This window comes from Oryx dammah, unplaced genomic scaffold, assembly GCF_014754425.2.
Source record: "Oryx dammah isolate SB20612 unplaced genomic scaffold, SCBI_Odam_1.1 HiC_scaffold_1, whole genome shotgun sequence".
NCBI lineage: Eukaryota > Metazoa > Chordata > Mammalia > Artiodactyla > Bovidae > Oryx > Oryx dammah.
In genome coordinates, this window is record NW_024070185.1 from 75,749,734 (window position 1) to 75,771,322 (window position 21,589).

At 40.2% G+C, this 21,589-nt stretch overlaps 1 protein-coding gene and 1 pseudogene across 10 annotated transcripts; both read right to left on the reverse strand.

Annotated features, from left to right (window-relative positions):
• Positions 1–1,270: 1,270 nt before the first annotated feature.
• On the reverse strand, positions 1,271–7,001 carry LOC120882841 (annotated as a pseudogene).
• Positions 7,002–9,468: 2,467 nt separating this feature from the next.
• Positions 9,469–21,537, reverse strand: HNRNPK (heterogeneous nuclear ribonucleoprotein K). Of its 10 annotated transcripts, none has more exons than XM_040244652.1 (17): positions 21,406–21,537; positions 19,442–19,520; positions 19,250–19,334; positions 18,751–18,848; positions 18,058–18,114; positions 16,584–16,627; positions 15,636–15,708; positions 15,038–15,109; positions 14,428–14,541; positions 13,970–14,098; positions 13,110–13,417; positions 12,939–12,993; positions 12,552–12,635; positions 12,256–12,271; positions 12,097–12,179; positions 11,535–11,704; positions 9,469–10,760 (listed from the first exon to the last, which is right to left on the reverse strand). In XM_040244652.1, the coding sequence occupies exons 3-17, from the start codon at positions 19,305–19,307 to the stop codon at positions 10,730–10,732; spliced, it is 1,392 nt and encodes a 463-aa protein (XP_040100586.1). In that variant the 5' UTR covers positions 19,308–19,334; positions 19,442–19,520; positions 21,406–21,537; the 3' UTR covers positions 9,469–10,729. The 10 variants fall into 10 exon arrangements, 9 of the variants coding, with proteins under 9 accessions (XP_040100586.1, XP_040100554.1, XP_040100564.1 ...); XM_040244620.1 differs by having other exon boundaries at positions 9,469–10,820; XM_040244630.1 differs by lacking the exon at positions 21,406–21,537 and adding an exon at positions 21,047–21,207 and having other exon boundaries at positions 9,469–10,820.
• Between the last annotated feature and the right edge of the window lie 52 nt (positions 21,538–21,589).

Sequence of the window (21,589 nt, forward strand, 5' to 3'; positions counted from 1 at the left end):
TGTGTCTAAACAATAGGGGAAAAGACTTCAGGAAAGATCTTCCAGAATTCACAGTATCCCTCTCTTCAAATACTATAAAGAGAACGTTCAAGTGAACAAAGGATAAGAGAGTTTAACAGAGAATTTTAGTTCAATGGCTTAACTAAAAAAGAGCCAACCAACCAACCTTCTTTTTCTACTCTTGCAAAGGAAAACAAAAGTGAACCTGAGAACTTCTAAATCTTTTTTTTAAAGGGAGGAAGGGTGGAAGAGGAGAGAGCCACAACTGTTGTGAACATAATACTATAACACAAGAAGTCAAGGATTCTATCAAATTCTAAAAATCTCTAAATGTATTACAGAGAACCACATTATTGGAAATATAAATGCATAGGTATATAAACTATTTGGTAGTAAAAAGACTTTGCTATATAAACATGTAGGATGTCACTTTAATCTCTTGATGAGAATAACAGTACAGAGAACAATCTCCAGTTTGCCCTTTAGTCTGGAATTCCTGAACACTCAGCATGCCGTTGGTGTTGCCCTGAACTAACAGCTTTGGAACCCAGAAGACCCCACTGCTGTCATTTTGTAAAGGATCAAGAATCACACTCCTAGAAGACACCATCCACCCCCCAACACACACACACGCTTTGTGTCTGTGTGCCTTGAGATACAAATAACTATAATTTGCATAATTAAGTCCACAATCAAGTCGGAATACTGAGATCTAGCTAGAAAAACTAGCAGCAAAGGCAACCTAAGCTAGTTTGTTAGAAAAGCAAGAGGAAGATTTCTAAAACACTTCAGTTCAAGTGGGGAATCCCTGGTGACTCAGTGATAAAGAATCTGCCTGCAATGCAGGAGATGTGGGTTTGATCCCTGGGTCAGCAAGATCCCCTGGAGAAGGAAATGGCAACCCAACCCACTCCAGTATTCTTGGTCTGGGAAATCCCTCAGACAGAGGAGCCTGGTGGGCTATGGTCCATGCGGTTGCAAAGAGTTGGACATGATTGAAGCAACTGATGACATGCATGCAAGTCCCAGGATGTTTTGCTGTTGTTCCTTGAAAGAGAATAATCTTTATCTTTCTGACCCAGAGACAGAACGTTTCTCTTCTCCATTGTCAGGCGGATTCTTTACCACTGAGCCACATGGGAAGCCATAATAAACATGTCCATTCAAGAAAAATGCCATGTTTGTTAAGGTTTTCTGGAGCAATTCCCAAGTTATTTTAAACTTTGTATGTTATTCAAGGACAGAGTGCATATTGCTTAGGATGTGTTCTTCACTGATATATCTCCAAAGAATTTTTCATGGAGGCTACCAACTTCTGAACATCTTCTATCCTGCCACCCTTATTCAAAGAAGCCATGATACCTCCCACAGACCCATGCCCTTTCAAGGAGATTATATTGAATTCAAGAGCTTTATCAAGAAATCTTTTATTCTAAAGCAGCATCTCCATTGACATTGCCAATGCAGAGTGAAATATTCGTCCTGCTTCTATTCTGGGTTTCACTAGATATACACAGAATCCTTCAGAATTATCAATAATATGATAAATCATTTGAGATTTGATGGAACTAAGCTTCATGGCTGCTTCACCACTGTTATTCTTTTTTTTTGGAGGGGGTGACTTCCTTGACCAGAGATCAAACCTGCACCCTTGTAGTGGAAACATGGTGTCTTAACCACTGGGTCACCAAGGAAGTCCTTTGCCACTGTTATTCTTTTTCTTATGCCACTGTTATTCTTGATCTGCTCCAAGACCAAGCTGATACTGTAGAAGCAAGGTAGGGAGCTGTTTGAATAAAGTGTTGTTTCCGGCCTACACTTTGTATTCCACAATGGAAGGGCACACTCTGAGGGCAAACCCTAGCAGGATATCTTGAAATATCACCAATGTGACCCCTACAGAGCCAGCATTCTTCTCGGCACCATCAAAAACCACACCAAACTTTTAAACATCAAACTGGTTTATATGGGAAATTTGAGTGAGTGAGTGAAATCGCACAGTCGTGTCAGACTCTTTGGGACCCCATGGACTGTAGCATACCAGGCTCCTCTGTCCATGGGATTTTCCAGGCAATAGTACTGGAGTGGATTGCCATTTCCTTCTCCAGGGGATCTTCCCAACCCAGGGATCAAACCCGGGTCTCCCACATTGTAGACAGATGCTTTACCATCAGAGCCACCAGGGAAGCTTTGGGAAATTTGAGAACATGTCAAAAAGCAGCCACTGCTCCTTTGACATCAGGAATAAAGTAAAATTCTGCTCTGGGCCTGGTCTCATTTGTTCAGTAATACATGCAGGAGGTGACCTGATTGAGGTTCCAGGGTCTTGGATTCAGAATTTTCCTGTAACTTCTAAGTTTAGAATAGATGACATTCACAGTTCCCAAACTTCAAGGCTTCTGGGGCCTTAGCTGACCAAGCTCTTGTCATCAAATGGCTGGCACACCTTCCTACTTTCAGGTCAAGAAGGTTTAAGGGGATAGCATGGAACTGGCTCAGTTCCACGGTGGCTCAGAGGTTAAAGCGTCTGCCTCCAATGTGGGAGACCCAAGTTCGATCCCTGAGTTAGATCCCTGGGTTGGGAAGATTCCCTGGAGAAGGAAAAGGCAACCCACTCCAGTATTCTTGCCTGGAGAATCCCATGGTCGGAGGAGCCTGGTAGGCTATAGTCCATGGGGTCGCAAAGAGTCAGACACAACTGAGTGACTTCACTCACTTATGGAACTGGCTCAACCAACTCTCCTCTTTGCACAAAAATCATTGTCTGGAATGGCTAACAATTTCTGCACAAGATTCTATATGTTATTGATAATCTTAGCTAAAGCTGATAGTCTGTAGCTCATTTCAAGAACATGAATGCCAGCTCCTTTGTGACCTAATAATTCTTTCTGTATCTCTAACAACACAGAGCTCAGTAGCTTGGTGGCCTGAGCTGAAACTGACCACCTACCTCCAGGTGTCTTCAGGTAGCAGCATGGGTGGAGTTGGCCAGAGAGGATTTATCAGTGGGCAGTGAGCATCTCTCTTCTATTTCCTTTTGGGCAGAGGTTTCCCTGCTGGGCATGTGAGAGTTGGACTATAAAGAAAGCTGAGCACCGAAAAATTGATGGTTTTGAACTGTGGTGGTGGAAAAGACCCTTGAGGGTCCCTTGGACTGCAAGGAGATCCAACCAGTCAATCCTAAAGGAAATCAGTCCTGAACATTCATTGGAAGGACTGATGCTGAAGCTGAAACTCCAATACTTTGGCCACCTGATGCGAAGATCCGACTCATTTGAAAAGACCCTGATGCTGGGAAAGATTGAAGGCAGAAGGGGACAACAGAGGATGAGATGGTTAGATGGCATCCCTGATGCGATGGACATGAATTTGTGTAGGCTTTGGGAGTTGGTGATGGACAGGGAAGCCTGGCATGCTGCAGTTCATGGGGCTACAAAGAGTCGGACATGACTGAGCGACTGAACTGAACTGAACTTCCCTGCTGGGAGTTAACTCCACTAGCATTTCAGACTGAATCATCCAGCGTTTCAGTGACTGTTAGGGAAGGCAGATCCACTGCCTGTGAGGTGTAGTATTTTATCAAAGTCTGAAAGTGAAAGAGAAAGCCAGAAACTTGGGGCACATTGATAGGTGCTCTGTATGTTCATTGGCAGCCTTGAGATAGGGCCTGGCACTCTCCTAGAAAATGACTGATTGATGCCCAAAATGGCATTGCTGTGAAGGCCCAAGTGACACCAGTTGCAGTAGTGGCAGCTGAGGTGGAGCAGGAAGCTCTCACCCATACTTTGTGGCTCTCCTCCCTGAAATTGGGCTTCCCTGGTAGCTCAGAGGTTAAAGTGTCTGCCTGCAATGCGGGAGACCCAGGTTCGATCCCTGGGTTGGGAAGATCCCCTGGAGAAGGAAATGGCAACCCACTCCAGTATTCTTGCCTGGAGAATCCCGTGGAAGGAGGAGCCTGGTGGGCTACAGTCCACAGTGGTTGCAAAGAGTTGGACATGACAAAGCGACTTCACTTTCACTTCCCTGAAGTTAGCAATGCTGCCTGCACAAGAAAAGCCCCTTAATGCAACGACACGGATGGACTTGGAGATATCATGCTTAGTGGAATAAGCCAGACAGAGAAAGACAAATACTGTGTGATATCACTAACACATGGAATCTAAAAAATACAACAAACTAGTGAATATAATAAAACAGAAGTAGACTCATACAGCACAAATTAGTGGTTAGGAGTGGGAAGAGGGAAAGGGGGAGAGGCAAGACTGGGGTAGTGGATTAAGAGGTACCAACTACTATGTGTAAAATAAATAGGCTATTGGGATATATACTATACACACAGAGAATACAGCAAATCTTTTATAATAACTATAGAGTATAACTAAAAATTGTTAACTCACTATGTTATACACCTGCAACTTATATAATATTGTACATCAACTATGTCTCAATAAACAAAATTAATTTAAAAGTCTCCATTTGATGGACTGTGTATAATAGCAAGTGATCAGCTAATTAATTTAAGGAAAATTAATTTTTTAAAAAGTCACATATGGGACTTCCCTGGTGATCAAGTGGCTAAGACTCTGCACTCCCAAGGCAGGGGGCCTGGGTTCAATACCTGGTCAGGGAACTAGATTCCCCAACTAAGTTTCACATGACTCAACTAAAGATCCTATGTGTAGCAACTAAGATCTGGTGCAGCTAAATAAACAACTAAAAATAAATATAAAAAGTAAAATGAGAAAGTTGTGAAAAATCTCTCGGGATGGAAGGGAAGGCTGGGGAATGAGGTATGTAAACAGAAATCAGGCAGTTCTAGAATATTGAGAGCAGAAACCACCCAAGGTTCTACTGATGCTACTGGAAAAATATGATAATTTTACCTTGTTTCCATTATTTTGTTCAAGGTACAAATTCCCAGGACAAAGTGCATTGTTGGGCAAGCCTGGGTCAAATGCCTATACTTTTGGGTGATAAGGCATCTCAAATGACCAAGATTTCTATCTCATGAAGTCTGTATACAACTGGGAGAGAAAAAGTCTAAAAAGAAACCTGGGTTCTATTAGAAAAGAAAAACTGATGCTGTATTATTTAACAAAATTCACCTTTATGGCTGTTCAGCATCAAAAACAATTTTATGCCCATATATATACCTTCAAAATTACTCCTGCCTAATAGAATGCAGCTATTCCTCATTAAGTAAAAAAAATTCTCACTCCTTCTTCAGGAGATAATTCATCTCATGACTTACTGTATCAAAATCTATGTCAAGGATGTCTAAGTGAAATAAATTTTTGCTCTAGCTCCAGCTCAGCTGTCTTAGATCAAGTCCCCAGAAGCAGAGCCCAACCCAGGGATTCTTGCGCCAGGGATTTGCTGGGGAATTGCTCTCACATAAAGGGAGTGAAGGCAGCAGGATAAGGCAGGGAATCAGTCAAGCCATGATGTGGTCTCAGTCTGATTCCACAGAGTTCTGAAGTCCAAACTATACACAGATTTGGTGCCAGTTTGAAACACAGGTATGAATAAATGATCTCGATTAAAAAGGTCACATGATCTTACCGAATAAAGGCTCTAACCCAGCTGGGGCCACCTCCACCTGGAACATATGTAGGTAAGGTAGTATTAGCTTGACCTCTTCTGCTTTTAAGAGATTTCTAGAGGTCTCAAATTCCCTTTTACCCTCTTCCTTGGTAAGTCTGAATTCCCATCGACTTTAGAAGAAACACATAAACTTGCCAAGTAAAAGTAGGTTGATCTCTTCCAGTTTAAAATGATCTAATTCAAGGTAGATAATTATTCAGTTCCAGATCTGAGCTTTAAGGCTGTTTGCACTAAAAGCTCTTGACCTTCACCTTTCCAAGACTTTTTGAGGTCTGATTGCAGGTTTAGGTTTTCTGATAATGAAAGTGAAGGGCCTTGTCTGGTGTTTTGGCATCTACTCTCCCTATGGTTACCACTGAATAACCAAACCTAGTGTAACTGGTAGTCTGGTTTCTCCAGCACTCAGCTCAGTGGTTTTCCTTGACCAACTTGATCTCATTTGGGTTTCACTGGTATTGACAATCCTTTGAGATTCTGCTCTGTCTCCAACCAGTCCCCGGTTAAGTTGTCTAGCATATAGCTCCCACTATGCAGTAACTGTCCCCTTTCATCATGGTGGCCCTATGGAAAGCCCCTTAGCACTTAACTGGTGTTCCTCTTATGCCACATAGGAAGCAAAGGGAATTCTGAGGAGAAAACAAGAGAGAAATCTCAGGTTCTCTCTGCCAAATGTGATATGCCTTCATTCTGCTGTGCTTTACTAGTTTATGTGGTCATAGGAACACTTAGCAGGGTTCCAGATAGAAGTCAGTCTTGTGTTTGGCTTCTTACTTAACCTATCTGAAATTTCTGCTCTCACTTGCCCTGCCCCAGGCTAGGGAGGTCTTGGAGGAACCTAGCTGGCACTTTCTACTGTTTCTGCCAAATCTGCCTCATTACTATCAAAATCAGTTATCCTCCTTTGGTCTGAGAAGCAGGTATTATATACTTTCGCTCCCTACTATATAAACCCTTTCTTCTTCCTAGGTAAACAAGGCGGCCCCTCCTTTCCAATGAAGCCTGTCTTTAATGGTAGCAAGACTTCAAGGTAAAAAGGAGCAAAGGGAATGATATCCCAGAGGGGAAAATGGAGAATTCCCTGGTGGCCCAGTGGTTAGGACTCTGAGCTTCCAATGCATAAGCATGCAGGTTTAGTTCCTTGTCAGGAAACTAAGAGCCCGCCTGAATGCCTATGGGAAAAAAAAAAAAAAGGGAGCTGCAGGAGGTGGAGGGGGAAACTTTTAAAAAGGCGTGAGGTTTTGGTGACCAAACCTTTATTCCTAATTACAGGTTCTTGGGTTATAGGCTTGAGTTTGGGGAAGCAGGGAGAAATAGCAGGGAGAGCTATAGAGAGGGAGGTTAGGAAATTCTTACTGGTTCTGGACAGTGAGGTTGAGAATAGAAAGCTCTGAGGTCATAGGGTAGCTAGTATATCATTTTACCCCAACACTGTTGCTAGTCCATGTTGTTCAGTTAGCAAACAGGGAAGCCCAACCCCACAAAATGTTTGCATTTTACATTTTCCAATGTGTACTTGCACATTCTACCACCTTGATTCAGATTAGCTCCCCATTCTAAATATAGACAAACATATACATGTCTGGACTTTAATTTTTCAGGTATCCTCTCACAAGTCAAATGACTGGAAGTACTGAGGTCTGGCTTGGGTAAATGATGTTAACCTGTGTATACAATGCCCCATTTTTTTAATCTAAGAGGATCAGAGGGCATAATTTTATTCAACACACTGTGATTGCCCTAGTTTAATGGTTTAAGCAACATGCTTGTTAATGTATATACATTCACGTGTATGAACAGATGTTGGTTTCTGCTCCTTAAACACGTAGACTTGAAGCTTCTTGCTCCATTATCTTTACTCCTGTCATTCTTGGTCTCTCCAAATCTTTGCTAACCACTGCCTCTTCAGGAGCTACAATATATACCTCAGGAATTAAATATTTGATAAATTAGTAAAAAGATACAGAAATTTATGGTTTGCTGGAACTTGTTATGCAGATTCCTGGCACCTCTCTATAGAACAGGTGGTTTAGTAGAGCTCTGCTGCTGCTAAGTCGCTTCAGTCGTGTCAGACTCTGTGCAACCCGAGACAGCAGCCCACCAGGATCCTCCATCCCTGGGATTCCCCAGACAAGAACACTGGAGTGGGTTGCCATTTCAGTAGAGCTGTTTAACAAGCACCGTTGATTTCAGTGGTGGTTCTAGAATAGTTTGAGAGACATTGCAAAATTGCTTCCTAAGGGTTCAGTGCCTCCATAACAAGTTAGGCTGGGACTTTCTTGGCAGTCCAGTGGTTAACAACACTCTGGGCCTTCACTGCAGGGGATGTTGAGTTCAGATCCCTTGCTGGGAACTACAATCCTGGCTAGTGTGTGGCACAGCCAAAAAAAAGCCAGGTCAGTTTCACTTCAAATTTGCCAACAATGGGCAAACCTTGATAATTAAAATATATCTTTTAAGGCTACTTTAATTTACACTCAACACATCGAGACTGAATCTCCTTTTATGTGGAACAGTAATTCCCTTTAGAGTACCAACAAGGTATTTTACATTGTAAGACATTCATTGATAGGGTTAAGAGAAAAACTCCAATTTTCCTAAAAGATTCTGTGTATTCCAGTGGTTAGACTTAAGAGTGACTGCTGGTTCATTCAAAAAATTTTAAAGTACTGTGCAGACTCATTGTGCAAACTATTAACATCTGAATAGCAGGTAAATATTTTAAATTCCTTTTCTCACTTCCGAAAAAATTTTGGTGCAATCTGGTTTACAACATTGTTGTTGGCATATTGATAATTTACAAAATTAAGCTAAAACCACTTTTGAAACTACTTAAGTTTTAAAAGTTCAATGCATCAGCCTATACAACTCGTTTAATGTTCCATTTTATTCAGTGCCTCTTTCAAGCTTGAAAAATTTCTCAAAACTGCCAGCTCACGTTCAAACACTATTTAGTAGTTAAGAATGGAAATGACAAAGGCCTCTCCCCCAAGTTGTATCCCAGATTTACCCTCAAGATATCCTTCAACCTATTTTTTAGTAGGTTGTGTTCAACGTCTGATTTTTTCAAAGGCAAAAATAGGAACACTGTCACCAGTCTATTTATATAATTACTGAATGACAAGTGAAAACTTTGAAAGCCTGTATTCTCTCCAGATACTTTCCTCCAACAGGAATTACAATTTGACTAAAATATCATTACTGATAATCTTTCTCCAGAAGAAGGGCTCATTTCAACATGAATAGGTTACACTACCCTCAGCAACCCTAGCTTACTCATGCTTGAAATACAGAAGCGGAAAGCTAACCAACACCCAGGTGGCAATTCAGAATAATTTCATCTTTGAGGAAACCTCATCACAGGTAGCATTAAGTAATGTTGTGATACCACTGTCACTGAACACTCATCCCCCCTACCCAGCCTTGAACTAAGAGGGCTATCACTAAAATATTAAACTCCTTCGTGTGTACTACTCACACCATTTCAGAAAATTCTGCTCACTTCAGCCTATCATGTTTTCTCAAAACCTAGAATTGCATCCATGAATTATTTCCCACATAATTGCTGCACTGTTCTCAGGCTTTCTAGACAAATTCGAAGTTAACTGGTAGTACTTGATTTATGAACCAAGAACCAGGGGAAAAAATTCTCCCAACAAACCAAAGCTATTTTAAAGATAGAAACCTAAGAATATGCAAGCGTATCACAGGTAATATGAGAACAGGAAGACTTGTAAAATTGGTATGACTCAGCTCTATGCTCAACTCTTTAAAAATTAAGAGCCCATCTACTGGAAGTTTTCAACTTACCACCCCCATGAAACCTGATTTATAAATGCTAGAAAAACACTTCACACAAAAAATACATAATTTAAGATTATTGTATTTCCTTACAAGAGGAACGTTTTAACAAATTTTACAGGTGTCAATCAACCCTTGTTCAAAATTGGGCACACATCAAATCTAGCATTATGGGAGTTTTATTTGGAAGTGAACTTTTAACTATTATTACAAATGCCAAGAGATACTACACAAAACATCCACAGGAATTTTTTTCATCTTTTTTTTGAATTGTTCACAAACATTTCCTACATAATCCAACATACAACAGAGAAATGGTACATCTTTTTCTTTCAATTTGCATACAATGGAAAAACAAGTATATATATATATATTTTACAAAGTTTAACTAATAGACACTACCAAGCTGACAGTTTAAGTCTATATGTGAGAAATTATCTAATAAAAAATAATCAGAATTTATTTAGCATCAGTCACTTCCATAACCAAGTATTATTCTGATTGATAAAACTTGTCATTAAGCTTCTGGTATAAACTTATACCACTATGCCATCGGTTGTGTTGCTCCCCACATTGGTTCTTCAGAATCACGAACAGAAAATCGTTGCAAAGTAGGGGCAAGCATTTGCAAAAACAAACAAAAATCCCCAGCTTATTATAAGCATGAATGTGTGGTGGAATTTCCTCCCAAGCAATGGACTTCAAATCATTAAGAATCACCAGAACTGAGTATTGTCAAGATATTTTGCCTAAGTCCGAGAAGAGATGCCATTTATTTATATCCAACAGAGGACTGAAAATTAAACTTAGTGTTCCGTTTGGGGGTAGGTTGGAGGGAATTCAGCCATTTGAAAAATGACCATCTTAAAAAAAATGACCACCAAAAATAGGTTCACTAAATTTATTTTAAAAATCATAAAACGTTTCTTACAAAAGAGCATTACATTCTGCACACTGCTCTGAATAGATGCCAGGGACATATGGACTACTGTTACTTTTCCTCCCTGTCCCACCACCCCAAATGTTACAGTGACCACAAAGCGAAGTGTTCACAATTACATGGGGGGACTTCTTTAAACCACCAACAATGAACAAAAATTAAAATTCACTCACTCTGCTGCTGTTTCAAAATTTCAATGTTAGTTTTTGCACACCCTCCCCCACCCCCACCCTGTTTGTAAGGAACTAAAACATTACATCTGGTGAACAGCAAAGATTTCACTACACCTCAAATGCAGAACACCTATGAAGCAGAGGAATGTTGGCTTTTTAAACAGAAGCAGATAAAAAAAAAAAGATGCAGGACTCCTTCAGTTCTTCACTAGTCTTAGAAAAACTTTCCAGAATACTGCTTCACACTATAAAAAAGAAAAAATATCTTGCATTAGAATCCTTCAACATCTGCATACTGCTTCACACTATAAAAGAAAAGAAAAAAAAGTACGAATTAGAATTTTTGTTCGTAACATCTTAATCAATCTTATTCAACATTAAGACAATTTCAATGCTAAATTAAAATGATAAACATGTCCATTACACAATTAGAGATAAGAACTAAAACATTAGTAATTACAAATTAGAGCAATGTAAAACCCAGGAAAAAAGATTAATAGTAAACCAGACATTAGTAGAGCAGAATTGTTAATATATGGCAGAAAAGACAAAGAAATGCCAGTTAAGGTGTGAATTGCTGCATTTTACAGCACCAATCATTTGTCCTGTAGAGGCATGGCCTGTGCCATATGGCAGACTGTGATTTGTTGTCGATTCAGTTATCCAAAAACAACAAAATCACTAGTCTTCCACACAGAACTAGACCAACATCCACTGAATCTTCTACATTTTCTACAGGCTCTGTATAATTTGTAACAAGTGGTTTTGGCAGCAGTTTTCACCAGAAAAATGAGAAGTTTGCTTGGTTAAGGCTTCTTCCAGTAAGATTAGTATCGAATGTCTTCATGTTTTAGCAAGAAGGCAGAAGAAAATTAAAGCAAAGCTATTAGAATGTTTAGAAGTTAGGTCCCCAAAAGGTTGAGACACCATGGCTTCTAAAAGAAAAATCAGCTGAGAAAGAGAAGCTTTTTAAGGTTTTAGTATGTGTAGGCTAATAACGTAAAGCTAAACAAACTGACCTGTTCTGCAGCAAATACTGTGCATTCTGTATCTGGTCCTGTGTTCCTGTAATGGTAATGATCCGATCTTCGGATCCTTCTAAAGGCTCATCAATTTTGATCGAAGCTCCTGACTCATGACGGATTTGTTTAATCCGCTGACCACCTTTGCCAATAATAGATCCAGCCAACTGCAAAGATTTTTAAAAGCAAGTGTTTATGATATACTTAAAAAAAAAATTATCCTGTATGTTCAGTGACCATCAAGAACATTCTTGTACAACTTATTGACTATACTGTTATTTAATTCCCTCCAACCAGTCAGTTTGAATTACAACCTATTTACATCACCCACTTGACATTTCCTTTAATAAATGAACCAGGGGCTCTAACCCTGGTTAATAATTGCTTTTAATAGCACTGAACACTTTTTGACAAGGCTTAAACTGGAGAACACTTCACTGAAGTCCTTGAAACACAATTTTAATCCTAGAAGGGAATACTTTTGTTAAAACCTTCGTTAAGTCAGAAAACTCATAAAAATGACTCAGTAAATGTCTTTTATAATATTAAAAATACTTACATCTTTGGGAATAGTTACTTGTGTAGTAATAATAGGTCCACCAAGATCACCATATGAGCCACGACCCCCTGCATAGGAATAATCTGATTTAAATAATGAGTATTAAGTTCATATACAAAGCATGAAATAATGTTTGATTTCAGAAAGAAGAAAACTTACCATATCCAGAGCCACCCTAAAAAGAGAACAGACAAAAACAGAAAATTACTTTGCCTTCCAAACTTTAGGTAATCAAACACATTCCTAAAAAACCCCCAGTTATTGTCAGTAACCAAAGCCCTCCCATATATTTCCTAGTAAGCCAATTTCAGAAAACAATCTTCAGGGGAAGAAACCATTCAGGTACATAGCGTTCCAAGAAACAGAAATGTTATATGGGGGAAATAAAATATTTAATTGGTGGATAAACAAGCACTTTAAGATTATTACTAACATAAACACCCGTGATACTCAACCTGTGGTTCATAAGCCATCTGCCACTCTGATGGGCTCCATGTATCTATTGCAGAATCCCAGGTTTCATCAGCACTGAAACCAACCTGTGTTAAAGAAAGAAAACTATTAACATGAACCTGCCCAGTATTTGTCAGAGCCACCATTTTTATACATCAATTTCTACTTCATGTCTGTATGTAAGTTTTTAGTAATCATGTATTTTGGGGGCAAACAAAGATGTAACAAGTCGTAACATCCCAGCAAACAGAAACAGTGATTTAAGTGACTAACAGAGTCTATTTGTAAGACAAGTTCTTCAGTTAACATGTTCAATAAAATGTTAGCTATCTGACTTTTAAACCCTTCAGTTCTCATAAAATACATCAACAAAGTATCAAAGTTCTTACCATGCCATCATACCGGTCTCCAGGTCTTCCTCTTCTGTCATAGGCCATTAGATCTCTGCAAGCATAATAATCGTAATCTCAGCTGGTCATGTATTTGAAGTGAAAACCTACTCCCTTCTATCTGTTAAGTGCTGCTGCTTGTATGTCAATGTGTGGATGAAAGAAACTTACCCTCCTCTAGGTGGTGGTGGTGGTGGAAGAGGAAGATTTCGAGCTCTACTACCTCCCCGGCCACCTCGTCCGGGAGGGGGTGGAGGAGGTCCTCGACGAGGGCTCATATCATCATAATCTCTTCTGGAGGGAGGCATAGGACGCCCACCCCGACCAGGTGGCATTCTGTCAAAACCACCTCTTCCCCGCATGGGAAATCCCACAGGACGTCCACGGCGGTCATCAAACATCATTGTAAAACCACCATAGTCATAGGTTTCATCATAAAAATTGGGATCATAAGGCTGAGCTCGTCCTTTGATGGGAGACTGAAAGAAAAACACAGCAACTTTATAGACTGAGGGGGAAAACCTAACAATTCTTTTAACAGAAATCATCAAGCACTTTGTATTTCTCTTGCGAGATACTTGTAGTTAAGGATAGGGACAGGAATATATGCAAACATAATAAATAAAATTTTAAAAAATGCATTTCTGGTGAGTTTGAAATAAAAAAATTGGGAGTTTTACTGCTCGTGAGGCAACAGTTTAATTTTACCCTTAGCGTTAACAGACCACAAATTCCTTTCAATTTCACAATGGGGATTATGAAGACGTTACTACCCAGAGGGGATCACTATCTAGTACTATAGAAGAACCATAAAAACTTCATTTGAATGATCAAAAGTTATTTAAAAAAAAAACCTCACCAACAGTCAAAAGACAATCATACAGATTCTCTCAAAGTATTTCTAAATTGATGGGAAAGCAGAGTGATAGAAAATTGTTAGGGAAAAGTAATTTGTCTTTGTCTTCTGAAATTACTTTTGAATAAGATATGTTTTGTGAAATTAAATGTAAATAAAAGTGTTCTGAAGGTACCTCTGATATAAGATCAAGGATGATCTTTATGCACTCTACAACCCTATCAGGTTTTCCTCCGATAAGAACGACTCTGTCAGTAGATTGAGGACAACATTCCTGGAAAAGCTTGATTGTTGTCTGAGTGTTCTGCAATAGGTTTACAAAATAAGCAGCATTAATCAATCAGAAAAAAAATGAAATGCACTGAAGAAAAAATAAGTTCTAGGCTTAGATAGATTTAATTTATATTTTAGTAAAATTTCCCCCCAATGTAAAAACCTTGTAAGGGTTGGGCTTTGCAATACACTTTTGGCAAATAACTTATCTAGTATGGCCAAGCCATTCTGCTATATTTTAATTAGCAAACTATGTAATCTTAGGGGGAAGAAACGCAAAAGAAGGAATAAGAAAAGCCTATCAAATCCTTATAAACAACTATTTTCCAATAATTCAGCAGAAGAAAGCACTGGCTTTACCTCTCGAAGTTCTTTGATTTTAGCACCTTTGACTCCAATAATTCCTCCTGCCAGACTCTGATGAATCAACAGTCTCAACTCGCAGTCAAAGTCGCTTCCTTTATAGTGTTGGTACTGTGGAGGGAGTTACAGAGTTTCAGTTCCAAATCAAAGATTCCCCAATACACACTTATCTGCTATAAGCATACCAATATACTGTTGCAGTGAGCAACCTGAATTTATATTTCAATAACTTTACCAGTTATGTGCTATTATCCTCAATAGCCAGGCCCAAAAAGGACATTCTGCACCACCTTAAAAAACTATTTTATTTTCAGGTCCTGCAACACCATACCCACACTGCAGCCATTTAGCATGTCGCTGTTACCACAAAATTATTATTAACATTCAAATAACACCATAATAAAAATGACTGCAAAGCACTTTGCAAATGTAGTTAATTCCCACTGCAGCATGGAGCAGGGTCAACAGTGAGTTGTAAGACCATTCATTTATCATCTTTTTAAGCCTTTTTCTATAGAGACGGGAAAAGTACACTATGTTGAAAATAAAATCGATCCTATGGGCCAGGCTCCATACTTCAGTGGGGTTCAATGGCACTATGACATACATTTAAGCATTCCACAGCATCAGATTCGAGCGGGAGCTGGCTGGTTGCAGTGGGTGATGGCAACTGCAGGCCCTGAAAGTAGAAAAATAAGAGTAATAGGTTAAGTGTCTAGTGTGATCAGGCTATTGTCGCATATATTGGTAAAGCTACTACAACATATTTCATGACTATCATTAAATAACAAGAAATTGCTTATCTACACTAACAATCAACATACAATGCTTTTCTCTGTACACCTAGCAAACATTACACAGAATTAAAAAATACTCAAACTAGATCAAACATAATCCTTTCCAACATAGTCTCAGTCAGTAGCCTAACTCAAAACCTCTTCTAAAAATAAAGCCCATAATATACATGCTAAACTCCATGAATGTGCACAACCATAGGTAGTTCCTTCCTATCTACTCCAGAATGGCTAGACTAGTTTTAAAGAAGTAATGTGGGATGTAAAACAATCCTGTACTTTAAGCAGCAGAGTCTAACACATTGCTGCTAAAAAACTATTATAACCAGTGTCTTTCCACCTCCCCCATTTTGCCCCATTAAATATATTAAGCACCCCCCATTGCAAAATACATTTAAAAAATGAGCCTACCTCTTCCAAGGTAGGGATGATTTTCTTCAGAATTTCTCCAATCGTTTCAATATCAGCACTGATACTCAATATGCTGTCAAACACCACAAATACCAGATAGTACAAAAAAAGGTGGAAAAGAAAAATGAGTTTTGTGGTCATCATCAGTAGTCAAACTTTTACAGAGATGAACATACAATTATTTAATAGTCCCCATTTAAAGTAGCCTATTTATACATTTTTCACATGCATTTTGTTTTATGCCCAATACAAACATGGTAACAATATTAGGAGACTTGCAGAGAGACAGAGAGAATGGGCTCTTGGAAGGGCTCAGATTAAGTGGGCAATAAATTGACCAGAACTGAAGCAGAGTTGAATATTTATGTTCCCCGCCACCACTAAGTTAATTAAGGATACCCTCGCTGTTACATTGGAAAAACTGGCACACCTTCTCTCAGGCAAAGTAGGGGAATATGCAAGTGGTAAACACTGTATTTGGAGTAAGGTTATGGATACCAGTTAGAAATTAGATCACTAATGGGCTCTGCAAGAAAACAAATACAAATGCAAGACAAAAACAAAGACAACACAAATGAGAAGTGAAGGAAAGTGAACCAGAGTTAGCATTTCATCAGAAAAAATTATGAACAGGCAATGTTGGGAAGCAAGGTGGGCCACAAAGACAGAGCGAGAGACTGTTTCGGTAACAATTTGATTTACAATGCAGCAAATATGCAACACTTGAAGCTGTGCTCCTTCCATTGAAATAAAATTAGTGGATCGTCTGGGTGGGCAACTCACGGTAAAAGTTCAGTGACAAAAAGACTTAATGGGGAAAATAAGACAGAAACTTGAAAAACAATACACCGTCTAAAGGGGATACTATTTAATTATATAAAAGGCAGGTAATAAAATACATTTCTCTCTTTCTAATCAGGCAGTGAGGCATAAACTGTTGGGACATACCGCTCGGGGCCACTGCTGTCTGGGACTGAAACACTGGCATTGTACTGCATTGGTCATTGGCGTTCGTGGATGTTGGCATTGGGCATGGGCATTCAATCAGAAGTTGTCAAGTATGGTACCCGTTTGGCAACGAGCACATTTTTGGGCATAGCCAACCAGGGTTTTCACATGGGCGTTCAGGGGCGGATGGGCCAACGTCATGGTGGGCAACGCAGGGGTAAGTCGATCCAGTACATGGGCAACGGAGATATATGGCCAAAAAAACAAGGAGAGGGAAAAGGGGGAAAAGCAATAAATTTTAATTTAATACAAACTATACTCATACTCTCAATTAATGAAACAAGCTTAAGTTGTTCTGAAGACTAACACAATAATGGACTTCTCTATATCTGACTGTGGCTTAACATTTAAGGACCTCTAATGATGGTACTTTAAAAAACAAACGATGTTTCAGTAGCAGGCTGGCTCATGAGGGTAGACACAAAACCTGTCATGACTTGAATTCTTGAGGAAATGGGGAAATTATTAACCCAGATAATTATATAGAACATCTGGATTAAGAGGAAAAGAGGTTTATAAAAGACAAAAATTCCCACACCACCAAAAATCCTAACTTAAATGACTAATTTGGTTTCTTGGAGGTTTAAAATGCATTCCTAGATCCTAACAGGCAAGTTTGTAAAATTTAAATTTTTAAGTTCAGTTTACAGTAATCAAGAGGAACATACAAAGATCTGCGACCAAGAGAGAAATGAAATACTATCAAATAAGTTTTCAACACAAAGTTCTTATTTGCCTCAACTTCAGCAAGGAAACATCAAAAGAGTGTGTAACATGAGAAAAAAAATTAAGAAATTTGGTGTAGCCAAGTCCTATAAATATGCTCACTTCTGGTGATACCAACATTTAATGTGTCTAATCACAAGAGTCAACCCACTATAAAATATGAAGACACAAATTATCAGCATTGACAGACGGTCTCCCAGTTATAAAATTAAGTGCCTACTCTATTCTTTACCCGTATCTAAATCATGCAACCTCAATTTCTTTGTGCTCCATGTGCAAACTGTTCAAGAACAGATGGGCAAATTGGGGGGAAAAAAAGGGAATAAAAATATGGAGTTTAATCAGCCACCTGCAACGGTTTTCAGTACTACTATACTTGATTCACACATGGGAAATGGTGCAATTAAAGGGTTTTATACTGTTATTTATAATTAAGATGTTATCTTGCTTGAAGTGAATAATTTGGTGTAAAGTTTTTAGAAAGTGAGGAGGTTTAATACAGACCCCCCCTCAACTCAATCTGGGCTTTGTTAGGAATGGCAAATCTTTAGAATTATCTATGTATTCAATTATTATAAAAGGCTTGTATCTAGGCTATTAAATGATTTCTATGATGCAAATCTTTAAATTTCTAAAAACACATAAACTGAAGCTGCCCGTGTAGTAGTTTAAACTCTTTAATACTTACGTCTGTACGGAGAGCCTTAATATTCTTGCCTCCTTTTCCAATCACTGCCCCAGCATTCTGAAGAAGATAAAAAGAAACAGTGTGTCTTCTTAACCTTTTAGTCAAAGACAAACACCACACAAGTCTAGTATCTAATCTCTCCTTTGGTTATAGCATGGAAATCTATTTGGGGATATTAAAACCACATGGTTTAAACAAATACCAAGAGTCTACGTTATATGCTCTGGGAACTAAATACCTAGACAGAGCTTTGAAATATTCAGGACACCAGAAATATACTGAGTATAAATCTTAAGCACTGGCATCAAATTTATAATACCTTTTTGCAAGTCAATTAACTTAAATTCTAGCAGATACTTTCACATTTTTAGCTATATTATCAGTTAAGTAAGCTGCCAATCAGGATGTTATCTAATGAACCCACAATGAAATAAAAAATACTACCTTTAAGGCATTAATGCTATAAGGACCATCCACACCCATCTCCTAATTAGGCTTGTAGTTCACTGTGTTAAGGACTTTCATTTTAATCATTAGCAAAATAATTATCATGGCCTAAAAAGTCTCAGTCTGTTTAGAAAGAGCCACACAATTATTTTACATTCTGTAGCCTTCTGAAGGCTTCCCAGAAGCTCAAACATTTTCTTAACTTCTACTTTGAGTAAGAACCAATTTCAAGGATAAATTCTATACCTTGCTCTGAAGCAGAATGCGTAATTCAACCATCTCATCAGTGTTTCTAGATCTTTTAAAAGCTTGTTCCTCTTCCATATCTTCAGCAGGGCGTTTACCTAAAAATTAACAGTTTAGGTTTCAGAGAGCACCAGCATCTTCAAGAAAGGGTACCTTTAATCACATTTTAGTTTTAACCTACAGATTTAACATTTAACTCCATTCCCTTTGAAGGGATTAGTTAAAAGCTTGTTTAAAAAAAGGCACCTCAATCTTCAACTTTTAAATCAAAATACACTCCCTTAATTTTCTAAACACGAGATTTATTGTGACAGCACATCAAAGGATTAGAAATTTCTAAATGCGAGAAAAAAACTTTTGTATTTACTGGCTTTCTTTTCATCAGTTTCCTCCCCTACGCAAATGAGTTACTTCTAGTTCAAAAAAGTAGCAAGGATCTTAGGGAAAAAAAATGATGAAATTAACAAAACAAGAAGAAATTGTTAAAATGTTTTCTCACCAAATTCGCCATTGGTTTCGGTGTTGGGAAAGGTTTCCTCTGGCTGTTCAGTTTCCATTTTCTTGTATTCAAGGGACACACCAATCTGTTAAAAAATAGAGAGGCTAGTACACTTGGTTTCTTGGAAAGCAGGCTGTGCAGGGTACTAAATATTAAAGACAAGGGAAAGAAATGACTATTTCCAGAACGTACCAGTTATTAAATATATCCTTCCAGGGCAGAACTGAAGTGTTCTGGGCGGGACCAACTGACACCCTAGTGCTGTAGTAGCCTACGAAAACCAACACAAATCAGTTTTGCTTTTTTGGTTATTACCGAATACTAATGACTACAGATTTGAACACAACAAAAGAGCCATTTCTAAAACTTGTTTTAGGATCTTAAATTTCCAAAGGATCGCCCTAAAACACAATCCAAAAGACCTATCTGATTTTTCTGTAAAAGCAAAAACACCGTAATTTTGGACCAAGTTCCACCATAATGTTTTTATATAAATACATAGAAACCAGACGCATAAGGCATTTAAGCCCCCGAGTAATGAGTCTCGAGTAATGCTCCCGAAAGTATACATTTATAAAGAAACACAAATTATTTTTACATCTGGATTATAAACTTCTGGGTTTCTTCCCACCGGTGACTTGAAGAGTCTACTTGAAATACAAAGGCAAATTCAAGCCATACCCAACCGTCTGGCCAATCTACTGGAGAGATAAACAGGCAAACCTGAAACAGGAGTACACCCAAACTGCCTGTACTACTCGACTAACAGAACCCTTGAACACCAATAACATCACTAGCGGGATATTTCAAATTGCGTTAAAAGCGGTATAACCTGACAATTTCTTTCAGCACCACCAGACTGGTGATAGGACTGTGAACAACCTTTTAGCTCTCCTCTCCTGACTGGCAGAAGGCGACATGCGGCTCCCGTTATGAGAGAAACGCTCACAGTCACGGCAGTATTTTACGCCTTCCATTCTTCACAGTAACTGAAACGCCAAACCGGCCCCAAACTCAAAATACTGAGGTGCTACGCAAGATTTAGATAAAGGAGTTTGACGACAAATAGCAGGCTGTTTCTAACGATAAACCCAATATCCTCCAAGTGCTTTAGTCGCCAGACCCAAAAAGTTGCTAAGTATATGCGCGACCGGCCAAGGGCAAACACGCCCTCCTCCCCTCAACGCCCGAAACCGGGATCGGCAACCGCCAAGCAACAGGAGTTGAGAAAGCTCCCGAGGCGAGAGCACCAGCGCCGCACCTCTCCTCAGCCCGATCCGACAGGAAATGGCGGCCCGCGTAATGGCGACTACGTGCTACTAGGCGGAGCCGAGCGCGGACCCCCTCCCCCACCCACCACGCGGTCCCGAGACCTCGTCCCCCGCACCCTCCCCCCACCGCGGGAGACAAAGCAACGAAAGAAGCCGCGACCCTGCCCGCTCGCCCGTTCCAGACCCAGGCCCGGCGCGCCCAAGTGCGGCGGGCCCCACACAAAGAGAGCGGCGGCGTTCTCTACCGCCCTCCGGCTCCCTCTCCTTCCCACACAAGGCCTAGTTCCCAACCCAACAAAACTCATCCCACCGGCACAAGCCTAGCGACTCTCCGAAGCCTCTAGTACCACAACGCGGACTGCAGATATACGCTCAGGGAAATGGCGGAGGTGGGGGGAGGGGAAACCCGGCAACGTTCCCTCCCAGAACCCGCCAACCACCAAGCCCCCAAACGCCTTCCCTCGAGTGGAGAAAGTACTCTCCGGCCCTCACCCCCACGCGCCGTTCGCCCAGCCCCATTCCTCACCCAGCAAAGGTACCGTCCCTATGCCGCCGCGCCTCCTCAGCCGGTCACAGCTAGACAGAGAACAAGCGTAGGCCCCCACTGCCCTCCCCCGCCTCCACGCACTCTCCTACCCCGCCGCCGGGCCCGATTGGCTCCACCGGCTACAGCGGTGGCGCGAGAGCGAAGCGATTGGCCCAAGGCCGCATCAATCAAGGCGCCGGAGGAGGCGACAACCCCGCCCCGCGCCGGCGCCTCCCTTCAGGCAGTAAGGCCGCTAAGGGCCTGAGAAAAATCAGACTTCGAAAAAGTCAACGCAGCCTTTAGGGAGGCCAAACCCCTGCCCGAACCCGCAATGCCCAAGCCCCAGTAACTCTAATTACCTATAGGCCGCAAATAAGCGGGAAGTAGGCAAGACGTCGAGGTCGGTGCAGCAGAGAAACAGAGGATAATGGCGTCTGCAGTGCTTTCGCCTGAAGCGCCCTCCTCCTTTCTCGTTCGCGCACTCACTGGCTGGGGGGAGGGGTGAGGCTCTCGCGAGAACTAAAGGCTGTCCCGTTCTCGCGC

Coding starts and splice junctions, on each gene's coding strand:
- HNRNPK (XM_040244620.1), bottom strand. CDS start 19,307: ATGGAAACTGAACAGCCAGAGGAAACCTTTCCCAACACCGAAACCAAT. Junction 13,418..13,969: donor TCCTTGATCTTATATCAGAG/GTACCTTCAGAA, acceptor TTTTTCTTTCAG/TCTCCCATCAAAGGACGAGC. Junction 12,636..12,938: donor GAGACCGGTATGATGGCATG/GTAAGAACTTTG, acceptor TCTTTAACACAG/GTTGGTTTCAGTGCTGATGA.